We start from the raw sequence: 21,595 nt of genomic DNA, 5'->3' as shown, positions 1-21,595 counted from the left end.
GTTATGCTTTTAATTGAATGTTTTCAAAATTAAAATACAGGTCTGATATCTTTTCTTGAAGAACATTTTTGTTTAGAAAATGCACTTCTGAATTAACCGCTGAGCTCACTTTGAAGGTAATGCTTAATATTGATGTATAAACTTCAATGGTTTGAAGTTTCACTGGTTTGTGGACAGTTATATCCTGTGTGACTGTTGCTGTTGATTTATAAGGCCATAACTTGCTGACATATAAACTCCAAGAGCAATAACCCGTAATAAGTCTGAAAATACATTTATGGTGAATTTACACAGTTTAATCATTACATATATTCTTATGTAACAATCGCTAATTAATAAAAATTTACAATATTGTCAATGACATTATAACTCTTACCACTCTAAGATATTATACTATTTCATTCAACAAGTTAAAACCACTATTTTATACATGTATAACCAGAAGTTATCATAAGTAAAATATAACAAAACTATTGATAGTATTCTTAAATGTTGCAGAATTCTTCCAGTATAAATATAAATGTTTTTTTTTTTAATTTTCAGTCAGAAATCAATATATATTTTATATTGGTTTGTATTGTGATATGATACAAGATTTTTGTATCATGCATTTATTGAATTATATAATATATATTAAGTTATATACATGATATATGTAAAATACTACCTAGAATTAAGATTTACTGATGATTAAATAAGTGTTTAATGATGCTGCGATATTCTTTAGCAATTTTCTAAAAGACGTTTCTTTTTTCTATTTAAATAGGTGCATTGACTGTTACAATCCCATCATCCACCTACTTTGTTTTACTGGGGAACCAGATCAGTATCACTTGTACTGTGTCAGGGTCACCTTCAGCCACCAATGTTTACTGGATGAAACAACAAACTAATGGCGGATCATTCTCCAACGTGGACATAGCCGGAAACAACAGATACAGTGGTGGTACCTTAAGCAGTCCAACATTGGTAATCAACTCTGCTCAGTTCAGCGACGAAGGAAACTACAGGTGTCATGGCGTCAATGCTGCAGGAGATGCTAACAGCATCGTGACAAATCTTGATGTCACTTGCAGTGAGTATAACATCATGCAGCATGGATCATGCTCCTTGTATATCTAAAAATAGATTATTTGATATGATATGTTAGAACGGTATTATTTGTAGCAAGCTGGTAGATCTAGGTTCCAACATTATTTTTTTAAGATATTTATAGGAATATTTATTACGACAGGACCAGATTACTGAGTTTTAATTAGATTTTACATGTTTGTATCACAATACCGATTTCATTTTGGACTCATTTGTGAATTGTAACATTTAATTTATTTTGTTACAGAATTGTAGTTTAGAAACGACACAAATAAAATGACAGTTTCTATGATCACATTGGAAATTCAGATCAATAAATACTGATATTATATTTAATATTACAAGTGTAGTAAATGAGTCCAACATGAATAAGGGTATTGATGAAAGCCCTTTACACATAATTTGAAATTTTAAGAATAGTTAAACTGTTTCTTAAGATTCCAAATCACATATATTATATTAATTTAGATATTATATTTCAATTGCTACCCTATTATTTAGCTCAGTTATGAAATTATAAATGGAAAATTGATAGTAAAGAGAATAGCAGCTTTGCAATGCACTATCAATTAGCACATGTTACCAGCATTGAAGAGGTAATATTGACACTGGCTGTACAAACGCTTAAATGAGTGTAAAAATTCATTCTTAAGCTATATCCATATTTGGATGTTGTATTCTTCCATTAAATGTATATATATAGTACACACAATGCTTCAACAGAGAAAAAAAATTATCTATACTTTCTTTTTTGAAGCATTGTCTATTTCTTAATATTTATTTGCTTTTTTAGCTCACCTGGCCCAAAGGGCCAAGTGAGCTTATCTCATCACTTGGCGTCCGGCGTCCGTCGTCGTCCGTCGTCGTCGTCCGTCGTCGTCGTCCTGCGTTAACTTTTACAAAAATCTTCTCCTCTGAAACTACTGGGCCAAATTTAACCAAACTTGGCCACAATCATCATTGGGGTATCTAGTTTAAAAAATGTGTCCGGTCACCCGGCCAACCAACCAAGATGGCCACCATGGCTAAAAATAGAACATAAGGGTAAAATGCAGTTTTTGGCTTATAACTCAAAAACCAAAGCATTTAGAGCAAATCTGACATGGGGTAATATTGTTCATCAGGTCAAGATCTATCTGCCCTGGAATTTTCAGATGAATCGGACATTTCGTTGTTGGGTTGCTGCCCCTGAAATGGTAATTTTAAGGAAATTTTGCTGTTTTTGGTTATTATCTTGAATATTATTATAGATAGAGATAAACTGTAAACAGCAATAATGTTCAGCAAAGTAAGATCTACAAATAAGTCATCATGACCAAAATGGTCAGTTGACCACTTTAGGAGTTATTGCCCTTTATAGTCAATTTTTAACCATTTTTCGTAAATCTTAGTAATCTTTTAGAAAAATCTTCTCCTCTGAAACTACTGGGTCAAATTTAACCAAACTTGGCCATAATCATCATTGGGGTATCTAGTTTTAAAAATGTGTCCAGTGCCCCGCCCTACCAACCAAGATGGCCGCAATGGCTAAAAATAGAACATGGGGGTAAAATGCAGTTTTTGGCTTATAACTCAAAAACCAAAGCATTTAGAGCAAATCTGACATGTGGTAAAATTGTTCATCAGGTCAAGATCTATCTGCCCTGAAATTTTCAGATGAATCGGACATTCTGTTGTTGGGTTGCTGCACCTGAAATGGTAATTTTAAGGAAATTTTGCTGTTTTTGGTTATTATCTTGAATATTATTATAGATAGAGATAAACTTTAAACAGCAATTATGTTCAGCAAAGTAAGATCTACAAATAAGTCAACATGACCAAAATGGTCAGTTGACCACTTTAGGAGTTATTGCCCTTTATAGTCAATTTTTGTCGAGCCTGCAACTTTTGTTGCAGAAAGCTCGACATAGGGATAGTCATCCGGCGGCGGCGGCGGCGGCGGCGGTGTTAGCTAACTTCTTAAAAGCTTTATATTTTAGAAGGTGGAAGACCTGGATGCTTCATACTTTGTATATAGATGCCTCATGTTACGAAGTTTCTGTCAGTCACATGTCCAATGTCCTTGACCTCATTTTCATGGTTCAGTGACCACTTGAAAAAAAAGTTCAGATTTTTTGTAATGTTGAATTCTCTCTTATTATAAGTAATAGGATAACTATATTTGATATGTGCGTATCTTGAAAGGTCCTCATGTCTGTCAGACAGTTTTCACTTGACCTCGACCTCATTTCATGGATCAGTGAACAAGGTTAAGTTTTGGTGGTCAAGTCCATATCTAAGATAGTACAAGCAATAGGGCTAGTATATTCGGTGTATGGAAGGACTGTAAGGTGTACATGTCCAACTGTCAGGTGTCATCTGACCTTGACCTCATTTTCATGGTTTAGTGGTTATAGTTAAATTTTTGTGTTTTGGTCTGTTTTTCTCATACTATATGCAATAGGTCTACTATATTTGTTGTATGGAATGATTGTAAGGTGTACATGTCTAGCGGGCAGATGCCATGTGACCTTGACCTCATTTTCATGGTTGAGTGGTCAAAGTTAAGTTTTTGAGTTTTGGTCTTTTTATCTAATACTATATGCCATAGGTCATCTATATTTGGTGTATGGAAATATTTTATGATCTTTATGTCAGTCGCGCAGGTTTTATTTGACCGTGACCTCATTTTCACGGTTCATTGCTTAGTGTTAAGTTTTTGTGTTTTGGTCTATTTTTCTTAAACTATAAGTAATAGGTCAACTATATATGTTGTATAGAAGCATTGTTAGCTGAACATGTCTGCCTGGCATTGTTCATCTGACCTTGACCTCATTTTCAAGGTTCATTGGTCTTTGTTTAGTTATCTTGGTTAATGTTAAGTTTATGTGACAGTTGTATAAAGCTGAGCTTTATACTTAGGACTATCAACATAATATCAATGATTAGTATAGAAGGCGAGACATTTCAGCGTGTGCACTCTTGTTAACCATTTTTCGTAAATCTTAGTAATCTTTTAGAAAAATCTTCTCCTCTGAAACTACTGGGCCAAATTTAACCAAACTTGGCCATAATCATCATTGGGATATCTAGTTTTAAAAATGTGTCCAGTGACCCGGCCAACCAACCAAGATGGCCACCATGGCTAAAAATAGAACATAGGGGTAAAATGCAGTTTTTGGCTTATAACTCAAAAACCAAAGCATTTAGAGCAAATCTGACAGGAAGTAAAATTGTTGATTAATTCATGATCTATCTGCCCTGGAATTTTCAGATGAATCAGATAATCAGTTGTTGGGTTGCTGCACCTGAAATGGTAATTTTAAGGAAATTTTGCTGTTTTTGGTTATTATCTTGAATATTATTATAGATAGAGATAAACTGTAAACAGCAATAATGTTTAGCAAAGTAAGATCTACAAATAAGTCAACAGGACCAAAATGGTCAGTTGACCATTTTAGGAGTTATTGCCCTTTATAGTCAATTTTTAACCATTTTTCGTAAATCTTAGTAATCTTTTAGAAAAATCTTCTCCTCTGTAACTACTGGGCCAAATTTAACCAAACTTACCCATAATCATCATTGGGGTATCTAGTTAAAAAAATGTGTCCAGTGACCCGGCCAACCAACCAAGATGGCCACCATGGCTAAAAATAGAACATGGGGGTAAAATGCAGTTTTTGGCTTATAACTCAAAAACCAAAGCATTAAGAGCAAATCTGACAGGAAGTAAAATTGTTGATCAGGTCACGATCCATCTGCCCTGGAATTTTCAGATGAATAGGATAATCGGTTGTTGGGTTGCTGACCCTGAATTGTTAGTTTTAAGGAAATTTTGCTGTTTTTGGTCATTATCTTGAATACTATTATTGATAGAGATAAACTGTAAACAACAATAATGTTCAGCAAAGTAAGATTTACAAATAAGTCAACATGACCGAAATGGTCAATTGACCCCCTTAGGAGTTATTGTTCTTTATAGTCAATTTTTAACAATTTTCATAAAATTTGTAAATTTTTACTAACATTTTCCACTGAAACTACTGGGCCAAGTTCATTATAGATAATAATAATAATACTTTATTCAGAAGCAATACAGCTTATAGAATATACAATTTTACAATATTTTGTATCAGTGAAATATAAATACAATAATTATACACAATATATGTATGGCGGAGAATGAAAATAAATTCATATGATAAATAATTAATACAACTACATATTACGATTTTTTTCAATATTAAACAAAAATTTACCTAAATTATTAAGTTCTTTCACATTGTGAACTGATAACAACTGTATAAGTTTAAAAGTGGATGGATATTGCCAATAATATTTCTTAATGTATAGTTTTCTTACATCACTATATCTATTACATTCTAGAACAACATGGTATTCATCTTCTACAATATTGTTATTGCACATAGTACATAATCTATTTTCTCTATCTACATTGTAATATCTGCCTGTTTCTATGTTGAGGCTATGGGCGGATATACGATATTTACATATAAAAGGTTTATATATTTGATTAACAGGTCTATCTAAATAAAATTGCAGTATATCTGTGTCATATATATATCTATAAAGTATACATTTTGATGAATTATTAAAAAAAGCATTAGCATCAGCAATAAAGGTATCTTTCATTCTTTGTTTTAACTCATGTATGAATATATCAACATTATTTACGCTTTGTTTTAGCCATACATCATGAAAACCATATCTACATAAAATATCTTTGACTGAACATGCCCAATTCGATTTGTCATTGGGTTTTTTAAATGAACTCTCCAACATATCTTCATAACATGCTTTAAGTATACAGTTATCAGTATTTAATAATTTAAACCAAAACTGAATCAGTCTTCTTTGTCTTTCATAATACATTGGATAACGTCCCAATTCACAGTAAACCATGTTATTTACAGCAGTTTTTCTAACCTTTAGAATTCGTTTTAAAAAATATAAATGTACTTTCTCTATATCATCAGCTTTATGATTACCCCACACTTCACAGCTATAATTAAGTATACTAGATACATAAGTATCAAATAAGGACAGTAACGTTTCACAGTTATAATATTCATCTACAATTTTACTACATAAAGCAAAAACAGCTTTTCTTCCTTGATTGGCTAACATTTTTTGTGTATGTAAAAAACTGCCATTATAGTTAAAAAGAATACCCAAATATACAAAACTATCACATATATCTATTTGGTTGTTATTCAAAAACCATTTTTCTTGACTTTTTACACTACCTCTATTTCTAAACACGACCACTTTAGTTTTAGACATATTAATATATAAACCATATTCCTCTGCAGAAGAGTTTACAGTATTTATCATATTTTGCAGATCATCTATGTTCTCACTAAATAAAACAGTGTCGTCTGCATACATAAGTAAAAATAAATTTAAGGATTTCAAATCATATGACTGACAGCCATTACTGATTAGCTCTACTTCCATATCATTGACATACAAAGAGTATAATAAAGGGGATAAAGATTCCCCTTGCATCAAGCCAGTATTACAATTAAAAAAATCTGAAATTTTTCCATTACACTTTATACTAGTTTTCAATTTAGAATACATAGATTTAATTACAGTAAGAAGTTTACCAGTAACGCCACATCTAACTAATCTCAACCACAATTTTACATGAAAAACACTATCAAACGCTTTAATATAATCGATAAAACAGCAATATAAGCGTTTACCTTTTCTTAATGACTTAGAAATCAGGGAATGAAGACAGAAGATGGCATCAGAAGTGCCGTATCCAGGACGGAATCCAAATTGTGCATCTGTCAGAGTGTTGTTAATCTTGCACCATGTTATAAGTCTTGAATTAATCAACGACGTAAATAGTTTTCCTAAATGGGACACCAACGAAATACCTCTGTAGTTTCCAGGATCGTCAGGATTTCCTTTCTTAAAAATTGGAATTAAAATACATTTCACCCATATTTCAGGAAAATTTCCAGCACATAAAATATTGTTGAACAGTTTGCAAAGTACAGGTTTCAATAAAGTTTTACCAAACAGTATATACTCATTCATTATATCATCATAACCAGTCGACTTGTCTCTTTTTAGTTTTTTGATGCACGAATCCAGTTCTTTTTCTGTAAACGGAAGATCAAGTTCCTCAAAAACTGTTTCCGGAGTATCACTCGTTCCAACATTCACTTCGGGCGGTTTAGACATAAGTTTTTTAAAATGTTCCTCGAATTGGTCCAATGAAATGTTATTTTTAATGCGCTTTTTACGTTTTTTAAAATTCTTATAGAAACGTTTCGGATTTTTCTTCCTTAGTGACGACAGCATATTTCCTCGTTGGTTCTTATAATGTCTTTTAAGTCTTGTTTCGCAGCACTTATACTTTGGCTTTGAAAGGTTAAAGTTAATTCTGTTTTCATCCGAGCGGTATTTGTTAAAACTGTCTAATGCATTTTGATATTGTATGTATAATGTTTTGCATTCATCGGTAAACCAAGGCTTGTCCGCATTAGATTTATAAACTTTATCGCCATTTTCACAAAATTCACACTGTTCTTTGTATGTTACTTCAGATTTCGTATACTGTTCATATATATCAGTTAAAAGATTATTAAGTCTTTCTACACACGTATCTATATCGCTGTTTTCGTCAAAATTTACCAGTAGATCATCAAACTTTTGTGTGTTGAGTATCAATTTACTTCTGATATCATCTTCTGACCCTTCATTCCAGTTAAATATATTGAACTTAGTTTTATTACAATGACATTGACCGTAAGACTGATTATTACCCTTAAGGTACAATTCAACTACTATTGGAGCATGACATGAATACATATTAAATGGTTCAACATAAAAAGATTTTAAACATTTAAACATTTCACTTTGTGTAAACAATAAATAATCAATAACGCTACTACCGTTTTTATTATTAAATGTTATTTTCCCACTATCTGTTCCAAATCTGCCGTTACATATACATAGACCGGACGACTGGCATAACTGCAATATACGCTGACCAAAACTATTTGGAGGTTTAATGTCTTCAGATTTTCTATTACAAATATAACTATCATTTACATAGTCAATAAAAGAAATACTGTTAATCAGTTCTTTATCCAATGTATCATTAACTATATTGTCCGCTTTTAGACCTACTCGTCCATTCAAGTCGCCTATCACAGCCACAGTTCCTAATGTACTATAATGTTCAATATTTTCTTGCAGTATATCGAAAACGTCTATATCATATTTACGGTAAAATACATTTTTATCAGGCGGAATATAAATAGCACAAATATACAAATCTAAACCATTTAAACATACATTTTTGTCAATTTTTAACCAGATCATACTATCTGCACAACAATTCAATACAGTAGTATAGGGAGTTAACCATTTCTTATAAAAAATAACTACACCTCCTCCTTTACATTTTTCTCTATACACAAATTCTTTTTCGTAGCCTTTCATTTCAAATTCATCGGGACATTTAAGCCAGCATTCATTTAGACACAATATATCATATTTATTTACTAAATTCAAGAAATTTCTATCTTACAATTTCCGGATCAACCCTTTTGATATGTTCCAAGAGCAAATTTAGAGATAGAGATAATTTTAAGCAGCAAGAATGTTCAGTAAAGTAAGATGTACAAACACATCACCATCACCAAAACACAATTTTGTCATGAATCCATCTGCTTCCTTTAATATTCACATAGACCAAGGTGAGCGACACAGGCTCTTTAGAGCCTCTAGTTATATAATATCATGGTAAACCTGCTAAATTATGTAAAAAATTGGAATTCTTAAAGAAATTTCACCATAACTAAGACTAAGTTTACAATATAACACCAATTATGATGAATATGAACTTATTGATATACATGTACATTGTAAATGCATCTGTAAATTTTTTCCATATTTTCTACAGGTAAACATACTGAATTCATTAGAAAATTCAAATTATAATGAGAAAATTCAAATGGTTAAGAATTATTCAGAATTTAAAATGTTTATAACTTAAGGGGGGTTATACATCTACATGTACCAAAATGTAATTTATAAGAGTCTATCTACATGATCTATCTACATTGTATTATTGAAATTAGATTTCCCATTAATTCTTTAATTTTACGTAAGTACAAATTTTGGCTTTAAACTTCATGTTTTATTCATTATAAAAGATGGCCTCCTGTGTCGTCCAAGTAAATAAGTAAATAATCTAAAGTCTGACGTACTTGTCCTGAAAATTACAACATTAGAAGGTCTTCCTAATTTGTTCATAAATAACACTGACAAAGGAGCATATTTTATTTAAATCACTTAAACAAATACATTTTGTTTGGATAAATATTCATTTGAGATTTTATGTAAATAATTTGGCAAGAGGTATATACCTATGCTTAAAAAAAGAAATTTATACTGTATCAGTTAAAAAGTTGGTTGTGAAATAACATTCATACAAGTTAAAACTTCTATATAATTAGTGTAATTACGATTTGATTTTATAATTGGCGGACTTCAGTATGTCACCTTGGCTTTTTATATCATATATCATATTGATCTTGATTAATGTTAGTTCCGAGTATTTTGTATATCTACCGTTTGACTATCCTATATCTTAGCTTAATCAGTGTCTACCTAGGACTTAAGGTTAGGTGCAGTTCCCCTATGCCTTTTTGTGCACTACTTAGCCCTTTTCTTCATGCCCTACATGTACAAATGTATGTATTTTTGTTTTCTATGAGAAGATCAATGCTCTTCATTGCAAAAAATAATTTTAACTATAGGAAAAAGCTTTTTATTGCTAAAAAATACCAATAGTTCAGCAAAAAAGAGATGTGGTATGATTGTAAATGAGACAGCCATCTAAAAAAGATCAAATGAAGTTATGTAAGCAATTACATAAAAAATGTATGGGTAACTGGAGGCCTTGTAGCTGAGTAGTCTGACTCACTGTCTGAGTAGTTTAACTACTGTTATAATCTCTAGTCAGTCAACACTGAGTTTGTGAGTTTGAATCCTGCTGGTGGGTCTAACTGGTACACCCAACTCTTTCATCTTAATTGGCTAGACTTGTTAGTTGTCCCATCGAAGGTCAATGATTATCTCTGAGGACACTGGCTTCCACACTCCACCAATAGATCTGACAATTATATATGAAAACACACAATAGTGTTGACTCTTGAAATTGGTGTTAAACACCACAATTTATCAATCAAAGGGCAACTGTACAGACTTAAACAAAAGAAAAACCCAAACTGTACAACCAACTATAAAAGGCCCCCGACATGAAATGAAAATTATGGTTATTTTTCAGACAAGAAACTGCTAATCGAGCACTCTTTATTATTATATATGGTCAGGTTGTTGTCTCTTTGACACATTCCCCATTTCCATTCTCAATTTTATGAAGTGATTGTTGTTTGAAATGAAAAGGCATGATATATTATACATGTATATGCATCTTATAAATTACTCTTAGCGAAGGAATGGTTGTAGTCGAAGAGTTATTTTTTTCAATATGTAAATTTTGTATCAAAAGCTCCAGCTTCACTTTTATAAATTGTGTTATTTTAAGACAGCTCTAAAACCACATATGTGAGTGTTTTGAATAGAACATAGTTATTTGACAAAGTAAATGTTATTCTTGTTTGTAAAAAGGAAAGAAAATAAGGGCAATAACTCTTATTCTTAACCAATTGAATTTCCCTGAAATATTGAATGATTATTTTGTTTTTGGTGTGCGCCTAAGATCAATGCAATATATACATGTGAGGTATTATGAAAATAAGAATATATGGTACAAGTACATGTATGATTGCCAATGAGAAAATTATCTACCAGAGACCAAATGACATTTAAGTTTACATCTGCATGTATAGATAACCATAAACCATTCCACATTTTTCAGTTAACAAAGGATTAACAAATCAGCTAAAAAATCTTTCATGTCAAACAACTATTGACTGAACAAATAGAGAGTACTGGTAGAAACATTTAAAAAAATCTATTCTATCCAACATTTTTTCTATTTATTTTAGCATGTAACTGTGCAACAGATTGTATCACTAGCTGTGCTGCAGGAACTTACTATGATTATGGATTATGTGTAGCATGTCCCCAAGGTTACTAGTAAGTACAACACTTATTTTGAACAGGGAGATAATGTTTGAAATAAAATAAAATAGTAACTATAGATACACATATGTAGTTTTGCCTGTGACAAAATTAATACCACAAAAATACAATTATTTTTGGGGCGGCTGAATTCGTTATCATCTTTATACATTTATGCCTTGCTTATTTGCACTTTCTGATGTAATTATGTCTCAGTTGCAGATCCAGCAAATTGAAAAAGGGGGGTTGGGGTTCCAACCATATGTCCCTATTCAAATGCATTGATTTGATCGTCAAAAAATGGGGGGGGGTCCAAACCCCAGAACCTTGAGCTGGCCAAAAAAACTATAACTAGCTTCGATTGGGCTGACAGGCTGACAAAAAAACTCCTAGTCAGAAAGTTAATTTGAGAAAACACTTACATAATGTCAAACCATTTTTTTGGAAAATTTCACTAACATGAATCAAGACTAACTAGTTACAGGCTTAGAGTTAATGTTTTTGGCACAGTCTTTGCATGCAAAGTACTTACAATAAAGTAAGACATTTGATTAAATAAACAAACACTGAAGTTTAACCAACATGACCAATGTCTAACTATTTTTTTTTTAACATTTCCCAAACATGAATCAGGACTAACTAGCCCCAGGATAAGAGCTAGTGTTTTTATTTTGGCACTGTCTTTGCAAGTACAAATAATAAAACAAGACATTTGCTTAAATAAACAAAAATTAAGTTTACCAAGGTCTAGTAGACTTACTTCCTTACATGCTAGATCAGTTACTTTCTTTTACATAATTTATTAGTTAAACCACCCCTTTAATTGGAGTGATGCCAAAATATTTTGTCTGTTTGAATAAAACCATGACAGAAAATAAATAATTACTGTAATTTGAAAACCAAATAATGTGTTTTAACAAATTTGTACGGATCAGTACGAAAGTTGATACTAACATTCCGACAATGAATAACTGTATAACTATTTTAAATTGATTTGATTTTTCTCAACTCAATTTATATATTGAATTCTCACATATAAGTTAGAAATCAGAGAGTTATATTTGGGTCCTTGAAAGGTTACAATTAACAGTCTAGATCTAGTATCAAGGTAGAATAGTTAAGTCTCCAGAGTAGAGGAAATAAACATGGTTTGACTGGTCAATTGTCTCAAAAAAAGTATATACTAATCATGCTAATAGGTCCTAAACATTATTTACCACCAAAAAGGTCTATGTTAATATTCATGATATAAGCACTTGCTGGTTATCCTGGTCTAATACACAAAATATGGAATGACTGATGTTCAATAAATAAGTACATTTGCACTACTAAATAATTATTTATAAGGTGTACATCATGTAATAGAAATGTCTAAAATTATACCTATTTTTGTCAAGATATGTAGTTCATTTGTAGTTCTAGAAGGTTTATCATTTTTAAGCTGAGATTTAAATCTTGCTGTTACCACATAATGTGAACCAGGTTTTTTTGGGTCATTGTCGTAGAGCAATTCAATCTTTTTCAGAAAATCAAACCTTTGAAATCAAATTATATTAGAACTCACTGATTAATCAATTCAAAAGTTAGCATATATTCAAATTGGCATTTTAAATTTCCTAATTTAAAATTTTAAAGTTTTCATTTGAAGTATTTTGAACTGTGAACTGATGCAGTTAATTGTGGTAACCTTTCAGTAAAGTCCCACAGTTTAACTATAGAATTCAAAATATAACATACATAAATTTTTTATAGATTTAATGCAGTAAATAAGATATATAAATGTTCATGCTTGAATGTTAGTATGAAAATAGTTTTTGAGTTTAATAATATGTTTTAAAACTAACTCCAGTATACATTTTTATGAAGATTTAAGAAATTGTAGTATGAGTGCCAATGGGTTTAAATGTTTCAATGTACATGTATTTCTTGCTAATGATTAAACCCTTTGCTTGAGGGATGGGGTGTATATTGTACTGAATGTATGCTGGACACTTCTCATTGACTAAGAATCATTATGTTAAAAAAAAAGTAGGTCAAGATCCATTAAAATATAAGTTTAGGTGCATGTAAACCCATTACAAAATATTTGTCTATCTTATATACTGGGGATGTTTTCTAAAGCATTTTAATTTAAGAATTAGATATTTCTTGATAATATATTGCGTATATTCCAAATATACGACAACGGTATTCACAGGGAATTAGTTTAACTTCTTCGAAATTCATTATATATACTGACTGGCTTTAAAAACGCAACACTCATTTTGTAGATTTTTTTTCACCAAATAATGTTTGATCCTCATACAACTACTATTCATGCTCATCATATTATGTCTTTCCCTTTCGAAAAATAAACATCTCTTACCTGTGGTTATTGAACATACAAGATTTTTTAGATTGCACGAAATTTCAGAAAGAGAAATTTCGAGCCAATAAAAGATTTTTTCCGTTGTTTTTTTTTGTGAAACAGTTCGTTCAATCCTTGGACACACTTTAATCATTTAAAAAATGTTGCATCTCCATATTGCCAAAACTCAGGAATGAAAAGCTGAATCAACTCATTAGAATTCTGCAAACAAGAAAACGTGAACGTGCTGCAACACAAAAAAATTGACGTCAGAAACTCGTCTTACTGTCCTTCCGACAATGATACTGGTAGACTGGATTTGTTGAAGACCATCAAAGACTAGATCAACATGTAGTGACAATGCAGCGTCAATAGAATTTGATAAGACAACGTCATTTGTGAGACAGATCTACGGCCGCAACGTCAACTGCTAACCAAATTGATGAATGAAATTTTGCACAGATTAATGCCATAAATGTTTCCCATTAACTGAACTGGCAAAGAATCGACTGCAGAAAAACATTTAGAGCCTTAAAGTTTAAACCGCATAATTGACAAAACACATTGTAATGGGTGGAACAACGGCAAAATCAGAAGGTGCAAAACAGAAACCAAAACGTGCCGAACAGACATGGTTGACCTTTCTGACAATCATTTTGGCGTTTGTTACAGGCCGTCATTGCTTTTGACGGTGACACGTTCATTGGTAAGGGGAAAACCAGGGTTTCAGTGTATACCACAATATTTGAACATCGAAAATGACGTTATCAATTTAACTTTCGAACTGCATTTTTTTTTCAAACATTTAAGTAATGACAGAACTTTCTATTCATAAGTTTGTTTACAAAAAAATGCATAAAAACATGGCCAATGGATGGTTTTATGTATCGGTATTCATGTGTGGCTTTTTTATTTTCCCATATAGTGTATAGAAAACAAGATATATTTAATTAAACATAGCATAATTAACTGAAAAAAACTATATCAATGACTTATTGAATAGCCTGACAGTATACAATGGTATAAATTTTTTTTAGGGTATTTTAATTAAATGCATTACAAATAAACATTTCTGTCTTAAGTATATTTGGTAACTATAGAGAATTATAAGGATTAAAATATATATTCCCAATTAAGTTTAAAATTACATCTATTTATGCTATTGAGATATCCGTTTTGCTATTAAAGATGAAATTATGCATATGCATTGAGTTTTAATATTTGATTTTTCGTGAAGGATAAAATATTAGCTGAAGTGATTTAATTTGTATGGGAATTCAACATTGCATACAATTTGTGCATCAGTGCATTAACATGATAATTAAGTCAAAATTGACATTGACAAATTTAGTATAAGACGGATAAAAATGTACGGATGAAGAATAGAAGAACTTTTATTAAAAAAAATATATATATTCCTGTTTTCTACATCAACCCCAGACTCCTTTTTCTTTAAAAATCAAATATGCCATAAGCCTTAAATATTGTAGATGATTTACAATGGAGATTATGAAAATCATGACATTTTTTATCATGAGTGTTTATAATTCAGTTTGGCTAATGGTACACATTTATCATTACACCTTTTGTGAAAAGAGTCAAGTGTTTTTACAAATTGTAATCAGGATACAGTATACAGTATACAGTAAGAGTTCCATCTTGACAGAAGGTTTCTATTCATTTATTAAGCTATTTTTCAGATTTTTAGCTCACCTGGCGTTGTCGTCTGTTGTTGTCTGTCGTCGTTAACTTTTACAAAAAATCTTCTCCTCTGAAACTACTAGGCCAAATTTAACCAAACTTGGCCACAATCCTCATCATTGGGGTATCTAGTTAAAAAAATGTGACCCGGCCAACCAACCAACCAAGATAGCCGCCATGGCTAAAAATAGAACATAGGGTAAAATGTAGATTTTGGCATATAACTCTGAAACCAAAGCATGTAGAGCAAATCTGGCAAGCAGTATAATTATTTATCAAGTCAATACCTATCTGCCCTAGAATTTTCAGATGAATTGGACAACTGGTTGTTGGGTTGCTGCCCCCCAATTGGTAATTGTTTAAGAAATTTTTCAATTTTTGGTTATTATCTTGAATATTATAGATAGAGATATACAAATAATTCAACATGACCAAAATGGTCAGTTGACCCTTAAGGAGTTATTGCCCTTTTTTGTCAATTTTTAACAATTTTCATTAATTTGGTAAATTTTTGTAAATTTTTACAAAATATATCCCTCTCTATCTCCTTTAAAGTTTTACTCATACTGTTGTTTGATAAAGAAATGCCTTTAGATTTTTTTCTTTTACACAAAACACGGAAAAAATTAGCTACATAACCCTTTCTGTGTTTGCTGATCCTTATACAAGTAAGCAAGTTAAATTGAAATTTCTAAACAAATTTGATTTTACAGTAAACATTAAAGGGTAAATAGATTTAACTACATCATAAAATCTGCAACTTTTGTATGTAGAACTTATTAAAGGTAAATTCCTGTCACATGATATATAGAAAATGTCAAGAATTTATAACCGTTAATATCCGTGGGTAAACAATATAAAACTTTCAATAAATCAAGCTACATATTCTCTGTTTCTGACAAGATTATATTTTAAGTCTTTTACAAACAAAGTTTTATATCACCTCCGGAATGAGGAAAATAACACTATACATACATTTTGTACATATAGGTTCTGATATCATTTATCCCATGCATTGAAAAATTTGGAATACATGTATTGTTATTTTTATATCTGACAAAAAATAAATATCTTTATCCATAGATTATGCTTCAAGTCTTTTACAAATTTAGTTTTTTTTCAAAATAACACAAAAGGCTCATTTTGTATAAAATGTAGATTATCTCGTACAAATGCAGAAAGTTCTAATAGGGTTTATAGTGCAGTAAGAAAGGCACATGATGGAAAGGGGCACCATTGACAGTAAAAATTCTTATATGCAAAAAAAAAGTGATATATATTAAACATATAATTGATTGAAGTACTGAGAACTTACAAATACAATTAAGGAATGGCTGCAATATTTTTTCTGTCTATGAAGAAATAACATAAAAAATGTGGTGCACACTGAATAACATACATAGGGTGATTTAACAGTGTGCACCACATTTTTTATGTTATTTCGAATAGACTGACAAAATATTACAGTTATTTTTTATAATTTAATTCTAAACTCCATTTTAAACAGGCGTAAATCATGAAAAAACATTGATGATGTCATGGTCACATGACAAAATTGTGTCTATGTCATGATGATATGATAAACGAAACAACATCAGCCAATCAGAAGACACGTTACATCCAAAATTAAATTATTGTAATATGTATCAATGTATATTGTTCCTATCTGTACTGTATGATTTGTCAAGACTGTCAGTTTATTTGTCTCAGTTTTGTTTTTAGGTATTTGTGGTTTGCCACAATACATCTACTTTAAACTAAGAACACTATTAATTGAACTATTTATTAATAATTTTTATGCCAAATTAGGGTACATAATGACATATATTTCACAGTTCACTGAACATGAAAATGTAATTGCGATAGCTTGGCATGATGTTCTATCGATATGATGAACTGATATTCTTGTTTTCAGCTGTCTTGGCAAATTCTGTGTCAAGAACATGTCTGCAGTATTACTGCCAATTCATTGTTATTTGTTGGATACCAATTTTCATTGATTTCATGAGTTCAGGTCACACAACCATTAACAGTGGCGGATCCAGAACTTTTCCTTAGGGGGGGGGGGGGGGCCCACTGACTGACCTAAGGAGGGGGCCGCTCCAGTCATGCTTCAATGATTCCCTATATAATCAACCAAATTTTTCCCACGAAAGGGGGGCCTGGGCCTCCCAGGGCCCCACCCCTGGATCTGCCTATGATTAAATTAGATGTTGAACAAATAAGAAATTATATATATAGGCTTTTATGCAGACTTTTGCAAAACCAGGAAAATTAGATATCCATAAACCGGCTAGATTTCCTAAATCCACAAAAATTAGTACCCTACAAATGAAAGTAAGTGAATCGACAGTTTTCGTTAAAAAATGCCAAAACTATGTATGAAGTGTCAGTGATCAGTATATTTTAATATTTTTTTATTTCTATAGCTGTCCAGGAGGAGCCAGTGCAAAAACGATCTGCACAGCTGGCACGTACAATCCTGATCCTAGTAAATCAGCTTCAACAGACTGTTTAGTAAGTATATAAAAATAAAATTGAGAATGGAAATGGGGAATGTGCCAAAGAGACAACAACCCAACCATAGAAAAAAACAACAGCAGAAGGTCACAAACAGGTCTTCAATGTAGCGAGAAATTCCCAGAGGCGTCCTTCAGCTGTATATGTATACAAAAGATATATGGCATGATTGCCAATGAGACAACTCTCCACAAGTGACCAAATGACACTGAAATTAATTACATACAGTGACTTTTAGTTTTTCAACAATGAGCCAAATCCATACCGCATAGCCAGCTTTAAAAGGTCTCAAAATGTCAAATGTAAAACAATTCAAAAGAACAAACTAATGGCCTTATTTATGTACAAAATAATAAACAAAAAAACAAATCAGTAACACTAAACAAACGACGACTATTAGATTACAGGCTCCTGACTGTGTATTGAATGTTGATAAAACCATGTAAAACTTTATTGGCGTTTATTCTCAAGCTTCATGTATACTTTTGGTACAAACAGATTTTTAGGTTTAATATTTTTAATGAATATTACTATAATGATAATTCTAGCTAGCATCTTCTGTAAATTCATTTATTTTTGTGCTATGAGGAAAAGTTATATTTTCTTTTCTTTTCACCCATAGAATTGTGCAGCTGGAGAATACAGCAATGCAGGTGCCACTGTGTGCATCTCATGTCCTAAAGGTCACTACTGCCCATCAGCAGGTACAGGAACCCCCACTTCCTGTGCGGATGGGACCTATTCTCTAGGAGGAGACGACAGCTGTACACCATGTCCAATCGGAAGTTACTGTCCAGCAACAGATGAAGGACCAAGAGCTTGTGCAGCTGGAGAACATACAGCCAGCTCAAGTTAGTATTTAAGGAGGTAGACCTAGGTTTTAGGAAATAACCCTTAGAATTATTAGTACATTTGTGTGTAACCATTTTCATAAATATATTCTAAGCTTCACAGTTACATAGATTGTTTCTTATCTGATTCAGGTAAATGCATAAAATATTTTGTTGAAACTTTACTTTTTCAAATGCATAATTGATTTCAAGAGTTATCTCCCTGAACCAAGGTTAAATACAGTTCCTCTCAATTAGTATGCCGAAAAAATATAGTTCATTTTCCTGTCTCTAACCTTCTCACAACTTTCATACCTGCTTTTAAACTATGGAACGCCACGACTGCCTTATGTTAATAATCAGCATTATACGCAGTGTTCACAGCATTATATGAAGTGATCACAGCATTATATGTAGTGCTCACAACATTATATGAAGTGATCACAGCATTATATGCAGTGCTCACAGCATTATATGCAGTGTTCACAGCATTATATGCAGTGTTCACAACATTATATGAAGTGCTCACAACATTATATGAAGTGCTCACAACATTATATTAAGTGCTCACAACATTATATTAAGTGCTCACAACATTATATTAAGTGCTCACAACATTATATTAAGTGCTCACAACATTATATTAAGTGCTCACAACATTATATGAAGTGCTCACAACATTATATGAAGTGTTCACAACATTATACGTTTTTTGTTGTATGATGAGATTGATGTATGATGAGATTTATGAATGATGAGATCATTCGGTAAACTTCGTTTTTTAGCGGAAATTACCGAAAACATGATTGGTAAATTACGGTAAATTAATGCCCAGCAAACAAATCTAACAGTTATTATTATATATGTGATCATTAAGGCAGTATACAATATTTAAAACGGATTGAAAAAAGTAAATTAAGAAGTATGATCAATTTAACCCAAGTTTATTCCACACCATGCAGGGCATTTTAAACTTATTTTGAGGATTAGTTTCACCATATTCACAACTTAATATGTATATATATTTACTAGAACACATCCGTGATATCGCGGGTCTGTGACTGAATTAAAGAATATAACTATGCGTAAGCCTTATTTTAGTATTGGTATTGTCATCTGATAAAGTCATGCCGATTATAAGATGAAGTTTTCTCTGCTTTTAACATCTTTCTGTTTGAACCCGTCGACCTGGAACTTGTCAATTTAATATTGGTATTATTGATTTTGTTTGGAAAACAAAAGTCTCTCGAAAGGAGTATTTTTTAATCAACAGTTTTGTCCTTTATGAGTTATGAATAAAATTGAATCTTTGATTCGCTGTTTTACGTCTAACAAATTGAAAACTGTACATGCTGTACCTATACGCCTTATTTTAAGTCCAGATTTTTATTATTCGTATTGCCATCTTAGAAAGTCATACTGATTAAAGTACTACAATCGGGAACAATGTGACAATGATTGAATTAAGTAGTTTCAACCCTGTGATTACGACCCGTGTATATAGCAAAATCTTAAATACAGCGTTTCGTGGTACTCCTGTCAGATGCGGAACGTACAGATAATGTAATAGTTAACAGGTGAATATATTATTGGTATCGATTCGACCCGGAACTTCTTAATTATTGGCAATATTAATTATGTGGAAAACAAAAGGGTCTGGAGTGATGTTATTTTTAATCAACAGCATGGTACTATATTAGTTATATATACTCTCAGATCAGTACTTATAGTGTCTTTTTATTGTTGGGATATACAAGTACCCGCCCACATGCACGTTCACTCTATTTTCTTGTCAGATCATATGTATTTATATTTGTACCCATCTAATGAGTTAATATAAACTAGAGGCTCTAAAGAGCCTGTGTCGCTCACCTTGGTCTATGTGCATATTAAACAAAGGACACAAATGGATTCATGACAAAATTGTATTTTGGTGATGGTGATGTGTTTGAAGTTCTTACTTTACTGAACGATTTTGTTTCTTACAATTATATCTATCATGAACTTTGCCCATTAGTAACAGAGAACTATATTTGGTAAAAATTTACATAAATTTACCAAATTAATGAAAATTGTTAAAAATTGACTATAAAGGGCAATAACTCCTTCAGGGGTCAATTGACCATTTAGGTCATGTTGACTTATTTGTAGATCTTAGTTTGCTGAACATTATTGCTGTTTACAGTTTATCGCTATCTATAATAGTATTCAAGATAACCAAAAACGGCAAAATTTCTTTAAAAATTACCAATTGGAGGGCAGCAACCCAACAACCAGTTGTCCAATTCATCTGAAAAATTCAGGGCAGATAGATATTGACTTGATTAACAATTTAACTTCTTGTCAGATTTGCTCTAGATGCTTTGGTTTCATAGTTATAAGCAAAAAACTGCATTTTACCCCTATGTTCTATTTTTAGCCGTGGCGGCCATCTTGGTTGAATGGCCAGGTCATCGGACACATTTTTCAAACTAGATACCCCAAAGATGATTGTGGCCTAGTAGTTTCAGTGGAGATTTTGTAAAAGATTACTTAGATTTATGAAAAATGGTTAAAGATTGACTATAAAGGGCAATAACTCCTAAAGGGGTCAACTGACCATTTTGGTCATGTTGACTTATTTGTAGATCTTACTTTGCTGAACATTATTGCTGTTTACAGTTTATCTCTAACTATAATAATATTCAAGATAATGACCAAAAACAGCAAAATTTCTTCAAAATTACCAATTCAGGGGCAGCAACCCAACAACCGATTGACCGATTCATCTGAAAATTTCAGGGCAGATAGATCTTGACCTGATAAACATTTTTCCCCATGTCAGATTTGCTCTAAATGCTTTGGTTTTTGAGTTATAAGCCAAAAACTGCATTTTACCCCTATGTTCTATTTTTAGCCGTGGCGGCCATCTTGGTTGGTTGACCGGGTCACGCCACACATTTTTTAAACTAGATACCCCAATGATGATTGTGGCCAAGTTTGGTTTGAT

General features: G+C 31.8%; 1 protein-coding gene across 1 annotated transcript in view; it reads left to right on the top strand.

The window, feature by feature from the left end:
• Positions 1–21,595, top strand: part of LOC139503563 (neural cell adhesion molecule 2-like) — a 54,440-nt gene that overhangs the window by 14,516 nt on the left and 18,329 nt on the right. Inside the window, exons 6-9 of the mRNA XM_071293365.1 lie at positions 767–1,075; positions 11,133–11,223; positions 17,686–17,773; positions 18,399–18,627. Coding sequence (XP_071149466.1) covers positions 767–1,075; positions 11,133–11,223; positions 17,686–17,773; positions 18,399–18,627 — 717 coding nt within the window. The remainder of the gene's footprint in view (positions 1–766; positions 1,076–11,132; positions 11,224–17,685; positions 17,774–18,398; positions 18,628–21,595) is intronic.

The sequence above is a fragment of the Mytilus edulis genome, chromosome 14 (assembly GCF_963676685.1).
Source record: "Mytilus edulis chromosome 14, xbMytEdul2.2, whole genome shotgun sequence".
In the NCBI taxonomy this organism is placed as follows: domain Eukaryota; kingdom Metazoa; phylum Mollusca; class Bivalvia; order Mytilida; family Mytilidae; genus Mytilus; species Mytilus edulis.
Note: the sequence above shows the minus strand (reverse complement) of the source record. Positions and strands in the feature narration are given on the sequence as shown.